Raw genomic sequence first — 23,514 nt, forward strand, 5'->3', positions numbered from 1 at the left:
TTATTCCTTAATAAAGCTGGAGAAAAAAAACGAAAAAATAATGTAACAGTTAACAACCATAAATTTAAAATGTATAATTCACCATTTAAGAAACAGAATATTTAGATGGCCTGACTAAATTTGGCCAGAGATGAAAAAAATGACTGTTAAAAACTTGTGTCTCCTCATTTTGAAGAAACTGAGAATGCCTTTGTTGTACAAAAAATGCTTGTGTCTTATTACTACGAAAAAAAGTTGTTTGTAGTACTGTGTGGAAGTTCAAATATGTATAAAAATGCACAGGTATGCTGAATAGCCAATGGGGTGAAATGTATGAAATTTTAAACTACTGTCTCTCAGCTCCAAACCTAGGAATCTGCAAACCATATTTATCCTTTGCCAGATGGCTCTCTGTTGGGTCCTGCAAACAGGAGATGCTAGACAGCATATGCAAGGTTGGGGGAAGAAGGGATTTCCCTTTTTCAATAGGCTTCTACATTCCGGAAGCAGCAGTTCCTTCCCATAATTGCAATTTTCCAAATCCACTTGCAATTTTTCCAGCATGCTTCTGCTTTTTTCTCTGTGTCATTATGTACCCTATTAAACTTTATAACATGAGTATTTCTTTCTCTCATTATTTTCCTTCTTTATACTCCTCCTTGTATCTCTGGCCTTTTCCTTTTCCCCTCTTTTCTCTACAAATGTCATTTTATTTTTCTACCAAAGTCATTTCAACTATATAAAACTGTTAGTTTTCCACACTGGCTTCCTATGTACTTGTGTTGATTATAATATGATGTTACTTAATAAAAACATTTTAAACATATGTGATGGAAAATGCCTTTTCCTCTACACATGTTGTAGTAATACAATAGGACTTTTGTCTGCCCCTAAAAACTCCCAATGGGAAGGTCATTAGTACATACTTTTGTATATAATTAGGAGCAGATGCTCAAAATTTTAATATTCTGAATTGGTCAAAGTATAACTATGTTAAGCATATCAGTGACTCATATTTCTATACATAAATCCAGCATTAAAGATGACAGCCTTCTTCATTAGTGGAGGTAATTTTGAAAAGGGATATGAGTTCTTAAATGTTTAAATATACTAATATAAGGTTTACTCTTCATGAATATGTTCATCTTAAGTAAGACAATTAGACATTTGAAGTCAATTTCTAAATGTCATGTTTTATTAGTCATAAATTTGATATAAAGAGGTTTTAATGATAACAATACCATATTACAACATATGTAGAGGTAGTAGATATAGTCATGTTTGCATCAGGGACCTTAAATTATGGAGTTAAAAGTCCTGGCTAATCATCTCTGTATCATTTTTAATATATTGTCCCTCTTTTAACTCCCACTTTTTCTACAAAACAATGACTTGTTGATATAAAATGTTGGATGGATGCCATACATGCAGCAGCAGAATTTAATTCTCAGAGATTACGTAGAATATGAATCATTTGTTGTTGTTCATTCTAAATGAATATGGCACCTTCAAAATTAGAACAGACTGTATTCTCAAAACACATGAGAAAATGTTTTTATCAACCAAAGAGTAAAGATAAAATTATTTCTTTGCAAATCTATTACTTCTGAGATTTATGTACTGCAAATAAAAATAACCAAAACTAAAAGTTCTAGATTAAACCACTAACCTAGAAGTTCTGAATTGCATTCTCTTCACAATCTATATAACCACTGACAGGCAATAGCACTCAATCAGGAATCAAGTTGTTAGAATCTGGTTTATCACAGTGCATCATGTTCAGCAGTTTCCTTCACTGTTCCTTCTCGGCCTTGATGAAGATGGCAACTATCAGCACTTATTCCTGCTGTTTGCTTATCAAACCCGTTTTCTGAACTAATGAAGTTAGACAATTAAATAAAAAATTTATAAAAAGTTTAAAATGTAATGGAAGTACAGGAATTACATAAGTGCACTATGACCAATTCACTCTTCAGTGTTTCAGAATCATTTATCTAAAATCCTTTACTTGTACTGATGGGCCTGCAGTAAGAAAATTTATTACAATGTGCTCTCTCCCATCAATGGTTAGTTATGTAATAAGATACCAACAGACCAACCAACAAAGCAAACCCTAAAAACTGTCCAAGAATCTAAGAATTTTCCGTATTCCATGAGAAAGTATAACAAAAGAAAGAAGTGAGAGTAACAAAATATAGTTTTTAGTCAGAATAACTTTGATTCTTATTCAGCTGAAATTCATTTCTAATGCATTTTTACTATCTTCAGGATCCCAAGGATCTGTGTCCCAGGCCCAGGGGATCTTTATTTTGAGCTCCTGAGACACTTTTACCAGCTGACCTGTGACACCTCTTCAGAAGTCTGAATTCTGAATCCCAGCTCCATAAGATCTCTGCAAGCTTTCAAATTTTAGTAATTCTAACTTGTGCCTTTTATTCCTCAAGGCTTAATGATGGTGGCATTTCCGGTATCACTACCTCCATGATACCTTAGTGTTCCTTCGCCTTTTCAGCTTTCCAATATCCATAATTCCTTATACAATTTTATTTCAAAACTACTAGTATGGTTCTATCCTCTGACTAGATCCTGACTGACTATAAGCCCTCTCTACCTAAATATATCTTTATGCATTTTGATCTGCAGTAGCCACCTACTGCACGAGACAAGGAGGGTGTTACTCTAACACCTTTCCAGACTTTCAGATAGAAAATGAAGTTCATACTTCATCATCCCTGGGATTTCTAGACCTAAGTCTGTGATTATCCTACCACTACTTCCCAAACTCCAGTCTTACCAGGGTTCACCCACAATGTGAGAGAGCATAAAACAGACCTCAAATTCAGATCTCAATTCCCTTGCTTTTCTACTTTTTGATCCTTCCATGTCCTTCCCACCCAGGAAAGGCTCTCTCTTTCATTTTAACAGGAGACTTCCCCTATCTTGTACTTTTCCTATTCTCTTTCTCATAGAAACACTCTTATATCTCTGCCATCACCATTAGAAGAACATGCTCCAGCTATCCTGCTGGTCCCAAGAGCCATTATAAAGTCATGGCTCCCCACAACTGTTGTCTCTGAAATGAGCTTTAAGAAATGTTTCAAAAGTAAAACATTTATTCTTTCCACGCCTTTGCATTTCTGACATAGAAATCCTAATCCTCAGCAAGACAAAGGAGCTTCTGGTTTAAAAAGATGAGTTTCACTTTCAAGGAAGTGTGAAAAAGAAAAAGACATCACTAAATTTTAACATGTTCTTCATTAATATTATATTAATAGAATGATGAAAAGAGACATGTTCATTAATATTATATTAATAGAATGATGAAAAGAGACATGTTCTTCATTAATACTATATTAATAGAATGATGAAAAGAGACCATAGGCATCAGATTGACTTAGCTTTGAAACATAACTCTACCATTTTTACAATTTTTATAGCTAACTTACTTATAGCCTACTATAGGCAACACAGTGAAATAAATGTTGTAAGTAATACACTTAATTCTTACCATGGCCCTATCAGGTATGTCTTGTTATCCTTATTTAATAGTTAAGGAAACTGAAATTTACAGAAGTTGCCTAAACTCATGCAACTAGGCAGTGAAGCTGAGATTTAAAAAGTATTTTTCTAATTTCAAAGCTTTTGCTGTTAAACTTTAACCTAGTTTGAGATGATACACAAAATATTTAACAACTCAAATTAACAAATTAATATATAAATCAAAATTTATTTTTAAATTGCTTTTCATTCTCAACTCTATGTATTATAACTGATAAGTGATACAAATGTAGCACAAATTGTTCACTAAATAATTCTAACAAATTTCAAGTCATTTGTTAACTTTTAGAAAATGTTGGTATAATTTTTGTGATATATTTTGTTATGAGTCGTCACTAGCCAATGATTGCCCTTTCTGAGCCATGAATTGACCTAAGAAAGTATATCGAACTCTTCTACTGCCTTTCCCACTAACCTAATAGTCAACTTTCAGTCTCTCAATAACTAAAGGAAACTTTTAACTTCAACAGTATTGTTTATGATGCTGAATCCTCTCTCAGTTTATGCTAAACAATAGTGATTACATTTAAAAAATAGTTATATACCTTATAATAACATCTGAGATCTTTACGCTTATATAGCTTTTTTAAAAATCACAAAAAAAGTTTATAATACTATCATATTCATTTTAGTCAACCCTAATTTTTCAAGCCAGAGGAAAGTGCCATGAAATCACCCTAAAGAGAGTGACTTCTTTTGGATTGCCTCAGTTTGAATTCCGGCTCTGCAACTTAAACTTTAAACTCTGTGCCTCCATTCCTTCATTTTTAAAGATGACCATAACTATAGTACTCAATGAGTTAATATGCATTTGGAATGGTGCCCGGCATAGAATAAGCACTATATAAGCATTAGCTCTTATTTTCATTAATAAAATTAATTTCACCAATGTCTGTGATACACAGTGCTTTGTGGTTTTTAATAATTTAATTCATTAAATGAAGGTGAAATATAACATATTCTCAGGGTGATTCCCCTAACACACACTCAAAACCAAAACATTCAACACAGGCAATCTTCCTTTCAATCCTCTGGTAAGTAGAAAGGGTAAATTTATTTGCATTTCACTTTTAACCTGCATAGGTTGACCACTAGAGTTTTAGTGTATTAATGAATCTTCTTTGAGACTACCCATTACAAGAGTCTTAAACTTGGTTTCCATCTGAGAGGTCCTCCTTGGCCATAAAAATTAAAACCTAAACTCATCTGGTAGGGCAAATGCCCTTATGGTGAAAGTTAGCTTTAGAACTTTACTTGCCACTCCTTAATTTAGCCTGTGTATTGTGCACTCCTTACTTTCTAACTCTTGGAAAAATTCATTAATATGTTTTGTTTCTTTTGTGTAGAAGTTTTGTTATTTTCAGAGAGTGGGTCAATACAGATACCAGTACATCATAATGCCATTCCAAATGCATATTAAATCATTTGAGTACTACTTCTACTTTTATTTTAAAATAATACCTTCACTTCATAAACAAAAATATAATCACATACAAGAGTCTAAAATAAACAGTAAAAATGTCCTCCTTTGACCTATCCCTGGGTCCATTCTAAGAAATAATTCCTTAAAGTAATTAGGTCTTTAAGGGATTTTTGTTGTGGGGTTGTTTTCGTTTTTATTTTGTTTGGTTTAGTTTTGTTGCATGTACCATTACAAGTTTAATATAAGGCCTAATACTGATTCGTGAATTTTTAACATCTGTTAACTCTGCATTATGAAATGAGAAATGTGGAACATATACTATCTCCCAATCTCTTTATTATTTTATATTAAGGTTTCTAAAGTTTATATTCTGTCTTATAATTAAGTCTTCTTTTATTTGTGTAGTTGATTTAAAATAAAACAATTTTATTTTTTTTAACTGTTATTTTAGGTTCGGGGGTCCATGTGAAGGTTTGTTACATAGGTAAACTTGTACCACAGAGATCTGCTGTACAGATTATTTCACAACCCAGGTATTAAGCCAAGTACCCATTGGTTATCTTTCCTACTCTTATCCCTTCTCCCACCCTCCACCCTCAAGTAGACCCAGTGTCTACTGTTTCCTCCTTTGTGTTTATAAGTAATTATCGTTTAGCTCCCACTTGTGAGAATATGTAGTAGTTGGTTTTCTGTTCCTGCATTAGTTTACTAAGGATAATAGCATCCAGCTCCATTCATGTTCCCACAAAGACATGATCTCATTCTTTTTATGGTTGCATAGTATTCCATGGTGTACATGTACTACATTTTCTTTATCCAATCTGTCATTGATGAGCATTTGGGTTGATTCCATGTCTTTGCTATTGTCAATAGTACTGCAATAAACATTTGCATGCATGTGTCTTTATGGCAGAATAATTTATATTCCTTTGGGAATATACCCAGTAATAAGATTCCTGGGTTGAATGGGATTTCTGTTTTTAGATCTTTGAGGAATTGCTACACTGTCTTCTACAATGGTTGAACTAGTTTACACTCCAACCAACACTCTATAAGCATTCTTTTTTCTCTGCAACCTCACTAGAATCTGTTATTTTTTGACTTCTTAATAATAGCCTTTCTCACTGGTGTCAGATGGTATCTTACTATAGTTTTGATTTGAATTTCTCTAATTATCAGTGATGTTGAACTTTTTCTCAGTTGATTGTTGGCCACATGTATGTCTTCCTTTGATAAATGTCTGTTCATGTCCTTTACCCACTTTTTAATGGGGTTTTGTTTTACTCTTGTAAATTTGTTTAAGTTCCTTATAGATGCTGCATATTAGACCTTTGTCAGATGGGTAGATTGCAAAAATTCCCTCCCATTCTGTAGGCTGTCTGCTCACTCTCTTGACAGTTTCCTTTACTGTGGAGCTCTTAAGTTTAATCAAATCCCATTTTTCAATTTTTTTTTTTTTTGAGACGGAGTTTTACCCTGTCACCAGGCTGGAGAGCAGTGGCATGATCTCAGCTCACTGCAACCTCCGCCTTCCAGGTTCAAGCGATTCTCCTGCCTCAGCCTCCCGATACCTGGGACTACAGGCACGCACCACCACGCCCAGCTAATTTTTGTATTTTTAGTAGAGACAAGGTTTCACCATGTTGGCCAGGATGGTCTCAATCTCTTGATCTCGCAATCTACCCACCTCAGCCTCCTAAAGTGCTGGGATTACAGGCATGAGCCACTATGCCCAGCCCAATTTTTACTTTTGCTGCAATTACTTTTGGTGTCTTTGTCATGAAATCTTTACCCATTCTTATGTCCAAGATAGTATTGTTGTTCTCAAGGGTTTTTAGAATTTTGGATTGCACATGTAAGTCTTTAATCATCTTCAGTTGTTTTCTGTATATGGTATAAAAAGGGGGTCCAGCTTCATTCTTGTGCATATGGTTAACCAGTTATCCTAGTGTCATTTATTGAATTGGGAATCTTTTCCCCATTGCTTGTTTTTGTCAGATTTGTTGAAGATCAGATGGTTGTAGATGCATGGCCTCATGTCTGGTCTCTCTTTTTTGTTCCACTGGTCTATGTGCCTGTTTTTGCACCAGTACCATGCTGTTTTGGTTACTGCAACCTGGTAGTATAGTTTGAAATCAGGTAACATGATGCCTCCAACTTTGTTCTTTTTGCTTAGGATTGCCTTGGCTATTAAGGCTCTTGTTTGGTTCCATATGAATTTTTAAAGGTTTTTTTCTAGTTCAGGGAAGAATGTCATTGGTAGTTTCATAGAAATAGCATTGAATCCACAAATTGCTTTGGGCAGTATGGCCATTTTAACAATATTGATTCTTCCTATCCATGAGCATCGTATGTTTTTCCATTTGTTTGTGTCTTCTGTCTTCTCTCATTTCTTTGAGCAGTGTTTTGTAATTCTCATTTTAGAGACCTTTCACCTCCCTGGTTAGCTGTATTTCTAGGTATTTTATTCTTTTCGTGGCCTTTGTGAACGAGTTCATTTGTGATTTGGCTCTCAGCTTGACTACTGTTGGTGTATGAAAATATTAATGACATTTGTAGATTGATGTTATATCCTTAAATTTATCTGAAGTTTTCTATTAGCTAAAGGAGCTTTTGGGCCAATACTATGGGATTTTCTAAATATCATCTGCAAACAGATATATTTTGGCTTCCTCTCTTCCTATTTGGATGCCTTTTATTTTTTTCTCCTGCCCGATGGCTCTGGCTAGGACTTCCAATACTATGTTGAATAAAAGTGGTGAGAGAAAGCATCCTTGTCTTGTGACAGTTTTCAAAAGGAATACTTCCAGCTTTTGTGCATTCAGTATAAGGTAGGTTGTGGATTTGTCCTAAATGGCTTTTATTATTTTGAGGAATATTCCTTCAATACCTAGTTTATTGAGAGTTTTTAACATGCAGGGGTGTTGAATTTAATGAGAAGCCTTTCTGAATCTATTGAAATAATCATTTGTCTTTAGTTCGGCTTATGTGATAAATCACATTATCAATTTGCACATATGTTGAAACAACCTTGAATCCTGGAAATAAATCCTGCTTCATCATGGTGGATTACCTTTTAGATATGCTGCTGGATTCAGTTTGCAAGTATTTTGTTGAGGATTTTTGCATCAATGTTCACTAAAGATGTTGGCTTGAAGTTTTTTGTTTTTGGTTTTTTGTTTTTTGTTGTTGTTGTTGTTGTTGTTTTTTGTGTTTTGTTCTTGTGTGTGTGTGTGTGTGTGTTTCTGCCAAGTTTTGGCATCAAGATAATCCTGATCTCATAGAATGAGTTGGGAAGTAGTCCCTTCTCCTCAAGTTTTTTGAATAGTTTCTGTAGAAACTGTACCAGCTCTTCTTTGTACATCTGGTAGAATTCAGCTGTGAATCCATCAGGTCTTGGTCTTTTTTTTTTTGGTTGGTAGGCTATTTATTACTGATTCAATTTCAGAACTCCTTATTGGTCTGTGCAGGGAATCAATTTCTTCCTGGATCAAGTCTTGGGAGGATGTATGTGTCCAGGAATTTATCCATCTCTTCTAGGTTTTGTACTTTGTGTGTAGAGATGTTTGTAGTAGTTTCTGATGGCTGATTTTATTTCTGTGGGATCTGTAGTAACATTCCCTTTGTCATTTCTAATTGTGTTAGTTTGAATCTTCTCTCTTTGCTTCATAAGTCTAGCTAGTGGCCTATGTATTTTATTAATTTTTTCAAAAACCAACTCCTGGATTCTTTGATCTTTTGAATGTTTGTTCGTGTCTTGATTTCTTGCAGTTAGATCTGATTTTTGTTATTTTTCATCTTCTACTAGTTTTGGGGTTGATTTATCTTGCTTCTCTAATTTTTCCAGTTGTGAAGTTAGGTTGTTAATTTGAGATTTGTCCAATTTTTTTTTTGAATTTTATTTTAAGTTCTGGGATACATTTGCAGAACATGCTAGTTTGTCACATAGATAAAAGTGTGCCACGTTGGTTTGCTGCACCTATCTACCCATCACCTAGGTATTAAGACTCACATGCATTAGCTATTTTTCCTGATGCTCTCCTTCCCCCTGGGCCCCAAACAGGCCCCAGTGTGTGTCGTTCCCCTCCCTGTGTCCATGTGTTCTCATTTTTCAGCTCCCATTTATGAGTGAGAACATGCGGTGTTTGGTTTTCTGTTCCTGTGTTAGTTTGCTGAGAATGATGGCTTCCAGCTCCATCCATGTCCCTGCAAAGGACATAATCTCACTCCTTTTTATGACTGCATAGTATTCCATAGTGTATATGTAATACATTTTCTTTATCCAGTCTATCATTGATGGGTATTTTGGTTGATTCCATGTCTTTGCTATTGTGAATACTGCTGCAATAAAGATATGTGTGGATGTATCTTTATAATAGAATTATTTGTATTCCTTTCAATATATATCCAGTAATGGGATTGCCAGATCAATTGGTATTTCTGGTCCTAGATCATTAAGGAATCGCCACACTGTCTTCCACAATGGTTGAACTAATTTACATTCCCACCAACAGCATAAAAGTGTTCCTATTTCTCCAAAGTCTTGCCAGCATCTGTTGTTTCTTGACTTTTTAATAATCACCATTCTGACTGGCGTAAGATGGTATCTTATTGTGGTTTTGATTTGCATTTTTCTAATGGTCAGTGATGTTGAGCTTTTTTTCATTTGTTTTTTGGCCACATAAATGTCTTCTTTTGAGAATTCTCGGTTCACGTCCTTTGCCCACTTTTTGATGGGGTTGTTTTTTCTTGTAAATTTGTTTAAGTTCCTTGTAAATTCTGGATATTAGACCTTTGTCAGGCGGGTAGATCAAAAAAATTTTCTCCCATTCTCTAGGTTGCCTGTTCACTCTGATGAAAATTTCTTTTGGTGTGCAGAAGCTCTTTAGTTTAATTAGATCCCATTTGTCAATTTTTTCTTTTGTTGAAACTGCTTTTGGTGATTTCATCATAAAATCTTTGCCCAAGCCTATGTCCAGAATGTTATTGCCTAGATTTTCCCCTAGGGTTTTTATGGTTTTGGGTTTTACATTTAAGTCTTTAATCCACCTTGAGTTAATTTTTGTATAAGGTGTAAGGAAGGGATCCAGTTTCAATTTTCTGTATATGGCTGGCCAGTTTTCCCAGCACCATTTATTAAATAGGGAATTCTTTCCCCCTTGCTTGTTTTTGTCAGGTTTGTCAAAGACCAGATGGTTGTAGATATGTGGTCTTATTTCTGAGATCTCTATTCTGTTCCGTTGATCTATGCATCTCCTTTAGTCCCAGTACTATGCTGTTTTGGTTACTGTAGCCTTGTAGTGTAGTTTGAAGTCAGGCAGTGTGATGCCTCCAGCTTTGCTCTTTTTGCCTGGAATTGTCTTGGCTGTATGGGCTCTTTTTTTTTGTTCGATATAAAGTTTAAAGTAGTTTTTTCTAATTCTGTGAAGAATGTCAATGGTAGTTTGATGGGAATAGCATTGAATCTATAAATTACTTTGGACAGTATGGCTGTTTTCATGACATTGATTCTTCCTAACCATGAGGATGGAATGTATTTCCGTTTGTTTGTGTCCTCTCTTATTTTCTTGAGCAGTGGTTTGTAGTTCCCCTTAAAGTGGTCCTTCACATTCCCTGTTAGCTGTATTCCCAGGTATTTTATTTTTTTGTAGCAAGTGTGAATGGGAGTTATTCATGATTTGGCTCTGTGCTTGTCTATTGTTGGTGTATAGGAATACTTGCGATTTTTGCACATTGATTTTGTATCCTGAGACTTTGCTGAAGTTTCTTTCAGCTTAAGGAGATTTGGGCTGAGACAATGGGGTTTTCTAGATATAGGATCATATTGTCTGCAAACAGAGACAATCTGACTTCCTCTCTTCCTAGTTGAATACCCTTTATTTCTTTCTCTTACCTGATTGTCTTGGCCAGAACTTCAAATACTATGTTGAACAGGAGTGGTGAGAGAGGGCATCCTCATCTTGTGCCAGTTTTCAAGGAGAATGCTTCCAGCTTTCGCCTATTCAGTATATAAGCTGCAGGTATGCCATAAATGGCTCTTATTATTTTGAGATATGTTCTGTCAATACCTAGTTTATTGAGGGTTTTTAACATGAGGGGTGTTGAATTTTATCGAAGGCCTTTTCTGTGTTTATTGAAATAATAATATAGTTTTTTCATTAGTTCTGATTATGTGATGAATTACACTTAACATTTTGCGTATGTTGAACCAGCCCTGAATCCCAGGGATGAAGCCAACATGACCGTGGTGGATAAGCTTTTTGATGTGCTGGTTTTAGTTTGCCAATATTTTATTGAGGGTTTTTGCATCTATGTTCATCAGGGATATTGGCCTGAAGTTTTCTTTTTTTGTCTCTGACAAGTTTTGGTATCAGGATGATGCTGGCCTCATAAAATTAGTTAAGGAGAAGCCCCGCCTTTTCAGTTGTTTGGAATCATTTTAGAAGAAATGGTACCAGCTCCTCTTTGTACCTCTGGTAGAATTTGTCTGTGAATTCATCTGATACTGGGCTTTTATTGGTTGATAGGCTATTTATTACTGCCTCAATTTCAGAACTTGTTATTGGTCTATTCAAGGATTTGACTTCTTGCTGCTGTAGCATGGTGTGGTGTATGTGTCCAGGAATTCATCCATTGCTTCTAGATTTTCTAGTTTATTTGCATAGAGGTGTTTATAGTATTCTCTAATGGTTGTTATATTTCTGTGGGGTCAATGGTGATATCCTTTTTATCATTTTTTATTGTGCCCACTTGATTCTTCTCTTTTTTCTTCTTTATTACGCTAGCTAAATTAACTTTGCCCACAAGTTAATGCAGTTTCTTCATAGTTTCATTAATTTTTTCAAAAACCCAGCTCCTGGATTCATCAATTTTGGAAGAATTTTTCGCATCTCCATCTCCTTCACTTCCACTCTGATCTTAGTTCTTTCTTGTCTTCTGCTAGCTTTTGGATTTGTTTGCTCTTGCTTCTCTAGTTGTTTTACTTGTAATGTTAGGGTGTCAATTTGAGATCTTTCTAGCTTTCTGATGTGGGCACTTAGTGCTACAAGTTTCCCTCGTAACACTGCTTTAGCTGCTTTCCAGAGATTCTTGTACATTGTCTCTTTGTTTTCATTGGTTTCAAAGAACTTCTTGATTTCTGCCTTAATTTCATTATTTACCCAGGAATTATTCAGGAGCAGGATGTTCAATTTCGATGTAGTTGTGCGGTTTTTAGTGAGTTTCTTAATCCTGAGTTCTAATTTGATTGCTCTGTGGTCTGAGAGACTGTTTTGTCTGATTTCCGTTCTTTTGCATTTGCTGAGGAGTGTTTTACTTTCAACTATGTGATCGATTTTAGAGTAAGTTGTGTGTGGCACTGAGAAGAATGTCTATTCTGTTGTTTTGGGGTGGAGAGTTCTGTAGATATCTATCAGTTACACTAGATCCAGAGCTGAGTACAAGTCCTGACTATCCTTGTTAATTTTGTGTCTCAATGATCTGTCTAATGTTTACAGTGAGGTGTTAAAGTCTCCCACTATTATTGTATGGGACTCTAAGTCTCTTCGTAGGTCTCTAAGAACTTGCTTTATGAATCTGGGTGCTCCTGTATTGGGTGCATATATATTTAGGATAGTTAATTCTTCTTATTAAATTCATCCCTTTACTGTTATGTAATGCACCTCTTTGTCTTTTTATCTTTGTTGGCTTTAAAGTCTGTTTTGTCAGAGACTAGGATTGCAACCCCTGCTTTTTTCTGTTTCCCATTTGCTTGGTAAATTTTTCTCCATCCCTTTATTTTTAGTCTAAGTGTGTCTTTCTGCATGAGATGTGTCTCTTGAATACAGCACACTGATGATTTGGGACACTACCCAATTTGCCAGTCTGTGCTTTTTAACTGGAGCATTTAGATCATTTACATTTAAGGTTAACATTGTTATGTTATTAAATTCGATCCTGTCATCATGATGCTAGCTGGTTATTTTGCCCACAAATTAATGCAGTTTCTTCCTAGTTTCATTGGTCTTTGTACTTCAATGTGTTTTTACAGTGGCTGGTACCAGTTTTACCTTTCCTTATTCAGTGCTTCCTTCAGGAGATCTTGCAAGGCAGGCCTGGTGGTGATGAATTCTCTCAGCATTTGCTTGTCTGAAAATGATTTTATTTCTCCTTCACTTATAAAGCTTAGTTTGGCCAGATATGAAATTCTGGGTTGAAAATTCTTTTCTTTAAGAACGTTGAACATTGGCCCCCACTCTCTTCTGGCTTGCAGTGTTTCTGCTGAGAGTTTCACTGTTAGTCTAACGGGCTTCCCTTTGTAGGTGACCTGGCCTTTATATCTGACTGCCCTTAACATTTTGTTTTTCATTTCAACCTTAGAGAATCTGATGATTATGTGTCTTGGGGGTGGATCTTCTCATGGAGTATGTTATTGGGGTTCTCTGGATTCCTGAATTTGAATGTCAGCCTGTCTTGCTAAGTTGGGGAATTTCTCCTGGATGATATCCTGAAGTGTGTTTTTCAACTTGGATCATTCTCCCTGTCTCTTTCAGGTACTCTAATCAGTCATAGGTTCAGTCTTTTTTCATAGTCCCAAGGTTCTTGGGGGTTTTGTTTGTTCCTTTTAATTCTTTTTTCTCTAAACTTGTTTTCCTGCCTTATTTCAGCAACACAGTCTTCAAGTTCTGATATTCTTTCTTCTGCTTGATCGATTCAGCTATTTATACTTGCATTATAAAGTTCTTGTGTTTGCATTATAAAGTTCTTGTGGTGTGTTTTTCAGCTCCATCAGGCCATTTATGTTCCTCTCTAAACTGGTCATTCTAGCTAGCAGCTCCTGTTACCTTTTATCTTGGTTCTCAGCTTCTTTGCTTTGGCTTAGAACATGCTCCTTTACCTCAGCAAAGTATGTTATTATCCACCTTTCTAAAGGCTACTTCTGTAATTCATCTATCTCATCCTCTGTCCAGTTCTGTGCCCTTGCTAAAGAGGTGTTATGATCATTTCGAGAAGAAGAGGCACTCTGTCCTTTTGAATTTTCATGGTTTTTTGTTAATTCTTTCTCATCTTCGTGAGTTTGTCTAGTGTCAAGCTTTCAGGCTGCTGACCTTTGGATGAGGTTTTTGCAGGAACTTTTTTGTTGATGCTGTTATTGTTGCTTTCTGTTTGTTTGTTTTCCTTTGAATAGTCAGGTCCCTCTTCTGTAGAGCTGCTGTGGTTTGCTGAGGGTTCACTTAAGCCTCTATTCATCTGGGTCCCTCCTGCACATGGAGATGTCACCTGAGGAGGCTGGAGAAGAGCAAAGATGGGTGCCTGCTCTTTCCTCTGGGATCTCTGACCTCAAGGGGCACCAACCTAATGTCAGTAGGAACACTCCTGTTTAGGGTGTCTGCTGACCCCTGTTGGGGGCTCTTGCCCAACTGGGGTGGGTGCAGGAACCAAGACCCATTTAACAAAGCCCTTTGGCTGTCGCTTGGTTGAGAGGGTATACTGCACTTGGGGCAAACCCACTCATCTGGGCTGCCAGATTCCTCAGAGCTAGCAGGAAGGAAGACGTAGTCTGCAGGTCCACAGAGACCATGATCACCCCTTCTCCTAGGGGTTCAGACCCAAGGAAATCAGAGTTCTGCCCCTAAGCCCCCGGCTGGAGTTGCAGGAGTTCCTGCAGGGAGGCCCCACCCAGAGAGCAGGGATGGGTCAGGATCTGGCCTACGAAGGCAGCATACTGTGCTGTGGGGAATATCTCCTGGAACCAAGTAGTCCAGTCTCCCTGGCACCAGCAGGAAAAAAACAGCTGCCTGGAGCTATCGCGATGGCTGCTGTCCAGCACCCCCGAGAGTCCAGTGTCTTAAGCTGCCAGCAGCCACAGTGATGGCTGCCATCCCTCCCCTGGGAAGCTGAGCTGTCTTAGGCAGCTGGCAGCTGCAGTGATAATGGCTATCCCTCCCTCGGGGAGCTCAATTGTCTTAGGCAGTCAGCAGCTGCAGTGATGGCTACTGCCTTTCCCCCATGGAGCTCAGAAGGCTTAGACAGCAGGCAGCCACAGTGATGATGGCCACCCACCCCACCCCAGGAACTCTTAGCCAGATTCCAGGCAATTGACTGTTGAGAATCTGCTCAGCTCTGTGGTTGTGACCTAAGGCCCTGGTGGCATGGGCTCACAAGTGGGATCTTCTGATCTGTGGGTTGCACAGATCTGTGGAAAAACCAGAGCTTCCCAGGCTGGATGGCACACTCACTCACTGCCTCCCTTGGCTGGTGCTGGAGGTGCCCCTTGCCCCACGTGGCTCTCAGGTGGGCCAACACACCACCCTGCTTTTCGTTGCTCTCCATTGGTCATGCGAACTACCTGGTCAGTCCTGATGAAAGAAACTTGATACCTTGGTTGCCAGTATAGGATTCACATGCTGTTTTGATTCTTCTCAGTGGGAGCCTCTGACCACCAGTGCTTCTAGTAGGCCATCTTGGGTATGCCCCTCCTTTTCAACTTTTTGATGTAGAAATTCAATACTATGAATTTTCCTCTTAACACTGCCTTAGCTGTATCTCAGAGTTCTGGTATGTGTTATCTTTGTTCTCATTATTTTCAAATAACTTCTTGATTTCTGCCTTAATTTCATTATTTACCCAAAAGTCATTCAGAAGCATGTTGTTTAATTTCCATATAATTGCATGATTTTGAGTGACTTTTTTATAGTCTTGACATCTATTTTTATCACACTGTGGTCCAAGGATGTGTTTGGTATGATTTCAGTTCTCTTACATTTGTTGAAGATTGTTTTATGTCCAATGATGTGGTCAATTTCAGAGTATGTGCCATGTGGCAATAAGAGGAGTATATATTCTCTTGTTTGGGGGTGGAGAGTTCTGAAAAGGTCTATCAGATCCATTTGGTCCAACGTTGCGTTTAACTCCTGAATATCTTTGTTAATTTTCTGACTCAATGATCTGCCTAATACTGTCAGTGGGGTATTGAAGTTTTACTGTGTGGGAGTCTATGTCTCTTTGTAGGTCTCTAAGAATGTGCTTTATAAATCTGAGTTCTCTTTGTTGGGTGCATATATATTTAGAATAGCTAGGTCTTCTTGTTGAATTGAAACCTTTACCATTATGTAATGCCCTTCTTTGGCATTTCTGATCTCTGTTGGTCTGAAATCTGTTTTGTCTGAAATTAAGATTGCAACCCCTGCTTTTTTTCTGTTTTCTGTTTGCTTTGTAGATTTTCCTCCATCCCTTTATTTTGAGCCTATGAGAGTCATTACATGTGAGATGGGTCACTTGAAAACAGCATACAATTGGGTCTTGCTTTTTTATCCAGCTTGCCTTTCTGTGCCTTTTAACTGGGACATTTAGCCCATTTACATTCAAAGTTAGTATTGATATGTATGGATTTGATCCTGGCATTGTGCTGTTAGCTGGTTATTATGTTGGCTTGTTCATGTGGTTATTTTACAATCACACTGGTCCTGTGTGTTTAAATGTGTTTCATATTAGCTGGTAGTGGTGTTTCCTTTCTATACATGGAGCTTCTTTCAAGATCTCTTGTAAGGCAGGTCTGCTGGTAATGAACTCCCTCAACATCTACCTATATGAAAAGAACCTTATTTCTCCTTCACTTAGGAATCTTAACTTAGCTGGATATAAAATTCTTGGTTGAAGATTTTTTTCTTTAAGAAAGTTGAATATAGGCCCCCAGACTCTTGGTTTATAGGGTTTCAGCTGAGAGGTCGGCTGTTGGCCTCATGGAGATCCCTGTGTAGGTAACCTGCTCTTTCTCTCTAGGTGCGTTTAACATTCTTTCTTTCATTTCAACCTTGGAAAATCTGAGGATTCTTTGTCTCAGGGATGATCTTCTTGTGTAGCATCTTGCAGAAGTTATATGTATTTCCTGAATTTGACTGTTGGCCTCTCTAGCAAAATTGAGAAAGTAGTCATGGATGATATCCTTAAATATGTTTTCCAAGTTGTTTGCTTTTTTCCCTTCCCTTTCAGGGATGCCACTGATTCACAGACTTGGCCTCTCAAAATAATCCCATACTTCTTGGAGGTTTTGTTCATTCCTTTTTGTTCTTTTTTCTCTGATTTTGTCTGACTGTCTTATTTCAGAAAACCAGTCTTCAAATTCTAAGATTCTTTCCACAGCTTGGTTTATTCTGCTATTAATACTTGCAATTCCATTGTGAAATTCTTGTATTGTGTTACTCACCTCTGTTAGACCTGTTAGGTTCTTTTTTATACTAGCTATTTCATCCTTCAGCTCCTGTATCACTTTATTGTGATTTTAAAATAAACCAATTTTAAAGCAGGATTTATATTATCATTATTATTCCCTACAGAGCCAAGTAGTGTGGCCATACACAAGTAATAAATTTTATGTCATCAAATTCCTGCCTCTTGAAGAATATGTCATACATGAGCTAAAATGACTTCTTCATTAATTAGTTTTCACTTTACTTTGTCTAGGAAATGCTCGGCTCATATTCATCTTTGTCTTTATGTCACCCTTCTTTTGTTTCCTTTTTTTATTTCGCTGGAACAACTCCACATATGAAGATATAGAGTTACTAAACTTTTTGAACTATTGCATGTCAGAAAATTATTTTCTTGATTCATTTAATTGAAACTTTAGGTAGAGGGAGAACTCTATATCCAAAATCATTTCCCCTGAGAAATTTAAGAAAATATTACTTCATCATCTTCTAGCCTTGAAATGTGGCTAATGTTGCTAAGCTAGTACCTGACATAAGTTATATTTCTCATCCCTTTGTGGGTTACCCAGTGACTTTACTCTGTGGAAGCTTCAAGGATATTTTCTTTAGTTAGGATCTTCTGAAAATGAAAAAAAAAGTGAAAAGGACATAGGTATTTTTATATTTATCCTCCTTGGCATTCTATTGAACTCCTCAAATCAATAACTTATGTTTTTATTCAGCTTGAAACAACTTTCTGTTTTCTATATCAAATAATTATTGTCTCAGCATTCTGCTTCTAGAATGCTCAGTAAACAGATGTTTGGTTTATGTTCATCCTCCATTTGTCATATTTTCTTTCTGTTTATAATCATCTAATGCTTATGTCATGGTTTTTTTAAAAGAATAAAAAATATTTCCCTGGAATGTTGTAAAAGAAATAAGTCTTTCACATGAAACCAGAAGTCTGGAAGGGAGCTATATTTTTTATGCAAAGATACAACTTGGAAAATTAAGCTATCAAATCATCCTTTAAGACTGCAGCATATCCATAAGTAAAATACCTGGGAGGTAAATTTTATTTTTATTTAAAGTAAATAATAAAATTAATTCCATTACTTCATACATTTGAGATATTATTTCAATTTTATTTTGAGATCAATAATTTGGATTTTTCATTACATACACATTATACACCCACCTGTTTGAAGTGCATTATCATTTGCAAAAGAGATTTAAAAACTAAGCTTTCTATGTGACTAAACTATTCTGCTTCTTGGGTAACCAGAGTCCCACTGAATAATTTTAATTGCAAATGTTTCATGCCAGAAAAGAGAACACTAAAAAGAAGTTTTTAGATCTAAAGAGGGACAAAGTTAAAAGAAAAATATGTAAATTGAGTCAAAAATATTGGTGAAGCAACTTGTCTTCCTTTAGAGCAGATGTGCACCATCTTTTTTCACTACAAACATAAAGTTTAATAACATATATATGTATATGCATATATGTGTGTACATATATATATATATATGTACACACATATATATATACATACACACTGCCTTCCTATGGATGCTTTCAGAAATTGCCATTGTTTTTTCCTACTACCTGTGATATTATGATAGAAATAACTTTGAATCCATTCAGTGATTCCTAAGCATAAAAGCATTATATTAGTAACAAATTAGTCATGGCATATTTCACAATGGATCCTGAGGTGTGTACAACAATGACTCACTTGAAAAATACAGTTGAACTCTAAAATTCCTCAAGATGAAGAAATAATCCATTAAAACAGCACCATTAGTTAAAAATTACTCAGAATCTACTACATGTAAAGAATATAGCTAGATGATTTTAAACTGTCTTTTGAATTTATAATTACAAAAATCTCATAGAATAGAACCTGATGCTAATTTTGACTACATCTCAGATTCCAACAATGCCTCAGAAAAAAAAATAAGTCCACTCCTGAACAGCTTTCCCCAAATTAATCTAATTCCTACGATTTCCAAGACATTCAGAGTTATATTAACTAGCATTGCATTTGTCATTCCCTTAAATTAGTTCATCATGATCTTGTACCAGTTATTTTACAATCAAAAACATTACAAATCAACTGTTGGCATTATCTCACGTAGCAGAATTTTATTTCAGCAAGCTATACTCTGTTTTCATTGATTAGCTACATTTTAAACCTTGTTTAATAATCCTGTTTTGAAATTTCTTATTAACAATATCTTCTCAAGATAGGCCAATTTCTACAAAAATGTATTTTAATAACACCTTGTTCACAAAAGGCTACACTGTAACATTTGTCTTTGTCTGTTTGGGGTGCTATAACAAAATACCATAAACTGGGTAGCTTGTAAACGAAATTTGTTTCTCACAGGTCTGCAGGCTGGAAAGTCCAACATCAAGGCACAAAAAGACTCAGTATCTGGAGAGGACCTGCTTCCTCATAGACAGTACCTTCTCTGAGTCCTCATGGTAAAAGGGGCAAACGAGCCTGCCTGGGCCTATTTTATAAGAGTACTACCCAAAACTTAAAGTATAATAATAATAAAAAAAATTTAAAAAAATAATTAAGCATTCCATGGTTGTTTAAATGTAGGTTCTATAATGTTACATGGAAATTGGAATTGAATGTTAGTGTTGGTTATAACTGAAATTTTTTTTCATTTTAAACTGTCAAGTTAGTGACTGTAAAGGAAAGAGGTGTTGTTCGTATTGTTGTTTTTAATCACTTGTTCATCTAAAGAGAAATACTACAGATTCTAATAACGTTAAAAGTAAAAAAAAAAATCACCAAATATAGCTCAGACAAAATTGAATGCATGTCAAATCACCATGTGACTATTAAAGAAATGCCTCAGCAGAGAAAAAAAAAAAAAAAAAAAAAAAAGAGTACTAATCTCATTTATGAGGTCTCCACCCTCATGACATAATCATCTCCCAGAAAGTGCCACCTCCTAATAGCATCACCTTGGGAGTTAGGATTTCAACATATGAATTTTAAGAGGATACAAACATTTAGACTCTAGCAACATTATCACTGGATCCAACTTTTTAACGCTAAATTTTACTTCGATATATTTGTAAATTCAATCTGAATTACTCAACTACTCATTTTTTAATTTAATCTGCTTTATTGCTTTCAATTTACTCACTATTAGGAACTTATTTAAAAAAATTGAAATTCAGAAAAATTTATAGCCCTACCATTTAACATACAGGTTAACAGGAATAAAAACAAATCACTCAGGAGTCTTAAATTTCAAGATGAATTCACATTGAAAAGAGAAAACATTTGCACTATGAGTAAAATGAGTTGAACCTAGTAAATCTTTTACTCCATATACAACACTGCAAGTTCAGCTTTCATATGTGTCCTAAGAATGAACGTTCTCTGACCCTACAAGTGATGTTCCATGTAATAATCTCTCATACAGCAATTCTGGACTTTGGCATAGCTTGAAGAATTTTGTTGAACTTTAAAAATATAAAAGTATCAGTCTAGCCAAGGAGGTTACAGCACGCTACCAGTTACCTCACTCAGGTCCTAATATAATGTTTATGTTATGCAGCCTCCTCCATGATTTCTAGATAATGAAAATATTTGATTGTAGGAGTCTTCTTACCATATCTGGTACTTTCATAGTTCTTTCGGCTCTTGACAAGAAAGCAGCATATTTGTTAGTCAAGTTAGGTAATTCATCAGAAATTCCACCACCCTGTGAATGCCAAAATGCCTGTTGAAAGAAGGGGTTAAAAAGAGTACATCATTTATTTTTATCAATACAAGAGGCACCATAAATAATTAGTTTGCAATGAAGGTCTTCAATATTATCTGGCATTAAATAAAGACACATATTCATAAAAAAATAAAATTTTCAAAATATGACACAGAAATAAAAACCTGTAAGTCAATGAGATATTAAAATGGAAAAAGAATTGATTATATGAACCTCTAGGTAAGTACAACGGATCTGCACACATTACTTAAACATATTAGCTATGTTCTATTTCATAACCAGCAAGTCCTGTCTCAATAATATATTAGTATAAGATATTTAGCCAATTATATAGTATTATTTAACAATTTATTATTAATAAAAACATATTTACATTTAACCATTTAATTATGTGGCAATTCTGGGTTAATATATTTTCTAAGCAAAATGATCCACTCACAGTCTTAAATATCATAATTCTTTTTATGCATTGAAGATTTAAATTAATAGGCTAGAGGAATCTAGTAATATAATATTTTAATGAGCAATTAATCTTTGTGATACTCTTTCTAATTTGTCATACAATTTATTTGTATTCATTTAATTAAATAGAATAAACAGCAGCAACATCCTTTGTATATGCAAAAGGGATAAGAATCTATTTTCCCATTTTTTTACACATTTTATTGTTTTTGTTTCACAATTTGATATTCACAGTTAATATTTCAGAATTTGACACATAGTAGTGAATAGATATATTTCTTTCTTGGCCCATTTTTTGGTAACATTAATTTACTAAAACATCCATTACCCACCTAATATATCTGTGACATGATCTGCCTCTCTACCCAAAATGCTGAAGATGGCACTTCTCCACTTTTTTCCACATGATATTATTCCAACCTATCCACTCCAGATAATATAGGTAGCTTCTATCACTTTCAAAAATAGAACAATCACAGTCACATCTTTTAAAAATGTGAAAGCCTTTGAATATAGAACATCTAAGCCAGCATTATTATTTTTGTGTAGTTTTTAAATTGTTTGAAGCTGAAAAATAACTTATTTTTATAATAATTTTTATTTCGATAGCTTTTGGGGTACAAGTGGTTTTTCCTTACATGGATATATAGTACAGTGGTGAATTCTTAGATTTTAGTGCACCCATCACCCAAGTAGTGTACATTGTACCCAATAAGTAGTTTTTTATCCCTATTCTCCTCCCACCCTCCCCTTTCTGAGTCTCCAAAGTCCATTATATCACTCTGCGTGCCTTTGCGTACCCATGGCTTAGCTCTCACTTATCAGCGAAAACATACAGTACTTGGTTTTTCATTCCTGAGTTACTTCACTTAGAATAATGGCCTCCAGCTCCATCCAAGTTGCTGCAGAAGATATTATGTTATTCTTTTTTATGGCTGAGTAGTATTCCATGGTGTATATATACCACATTTTCTTTATCCACTCATTGGTCAATGGGCACTAAGATTGGTTCCACATCTTTGCAAATGGGAATTAGGCTACAATAAACATACACATGCAGGTGTCTTTTTAATGTATTGACTTATTTTCCATTGGGTAAATATCCAGTAGTGGGATTGCTGGATCAAATCATAGATCTATTTTTAGTTATCTAAGAAATCTCCATATTGTTTTCCATAGAGATTGTACTAACTTACACTCCTACCATTAATGTATAAGCATTCTCTTTTCAAGACCCCAACATCTATTGTTTTTTTGGGTTTGTTTTTTGTTTTTTGTTCTTTACTTTTTAACATTGGCCATTCTTGGATGGGTACAGTGGTTCACACCTGTAATCCCACCACTTTGGGAGGCCGAATTAGGCAGATCACTTGAGCCCAAGAGTTCATGATCAGCTGAGCAACATGGTGAAACCCTATCTCTACAAAAAACACAAAAATTAGCTGAGTGTGGTAGCACATGCCTGTGGTCCCTGCTATTGGAGAGGCTGAGGTAGGAGGATCACTTGAGCCTGGGAGATCAAGGCTGCAATGAGCCATAATCACACTACTGCACTCCAGCCTGGGTGAGGCAGTGAGAACCTGTCTCAAAAAAATAATAATAGAAATAATGGCCATTCTTGCAGGAGTAAGGTGGTATCTCACTGTGGTTTTAATTTGCATTTCCCTGATGACTAGTGATGTTGAATATTTTTTCATATGTTTGTTGGCCATTTGTATATCTTCTTTTAATAAATGTCTATTCATGTCAGTTGCCCACTTTTTCATGAAATTGTTTTATTTTCTTGCTGGTTTGTTTGAGTTCCTTGCAGATTCTGCATATTAGTCCTTTGCTCAATGCATAGTTTGCAATATTTTCTCCCATTCTGTGGGTTGTCTGTTTACTCTGGTGATTATTTCTTTTGCTATACAGAAGCTCTGTAGTTTAATTAGGTCTAATTTGTTTATTTTTGTTTTAGTTCCATTTGCTTTGGGGGACTTAGTCATGAATTCTTTGCCTAAGCCAATGTCCAGAAGAGTTTTTCTTATGTTATCTTCTAGAATTTTTATGGTTTCAGGTATTAGATTTGTCTTTAATCCATCTTGAGTTGCTTTTTATATAAAATGAGATGTAGGTATCCAGTTTCATTCTTCTAAATGTAGCTATTTAGTTTTCCCAGCACCATTTATTG

At 35.6% G+C, this 23,514-nt stretch overlaps 1 protein-coding gene across 4 annotated transcripts in view; it reads right to left on the reverse strand.

Moving 5' to 3' along the window:
- Window positions 1–23,514, reverse strand: part of STPG2 (sperm tail PG-rich repeat containing 2) — a 786,467-nt gene that overhangs the window by 558,926 nt on the left and 204,027 nt on the right. For all 4 annotated transcript variants that reach the window (XM_054485711.2, XM_054485708.2, XM_054485709.2 and 1 more), the window contains one exon: window positions 20,769–20,879. In XM_054485711.2, coding sequence (XP_054341686.1) covers window positions 20,769–20,879 — 111 coding nt within the window. The remainder of the gene's footprint in view (window positions 1–20,768; window positions 20,880–23,514) is intronic.

The sequence above is a fragment of the Pongo pygmaeus genome, chromosome 3 (genome assembly GCF_028885625.2).
Source record: "Pongo pygmaeus isolate AG05252 chromosome 3, NHGRI_mPonPyg2-v2.0_pri, whole genome shotgun sequence".
Classification (NCBI taxonomy): domain Eukaryota; kingdom Metazoa; phylum Chordata; class Mammalia; order Primates; family Hominidae; genus Pongo; species Pongo pygmaeus.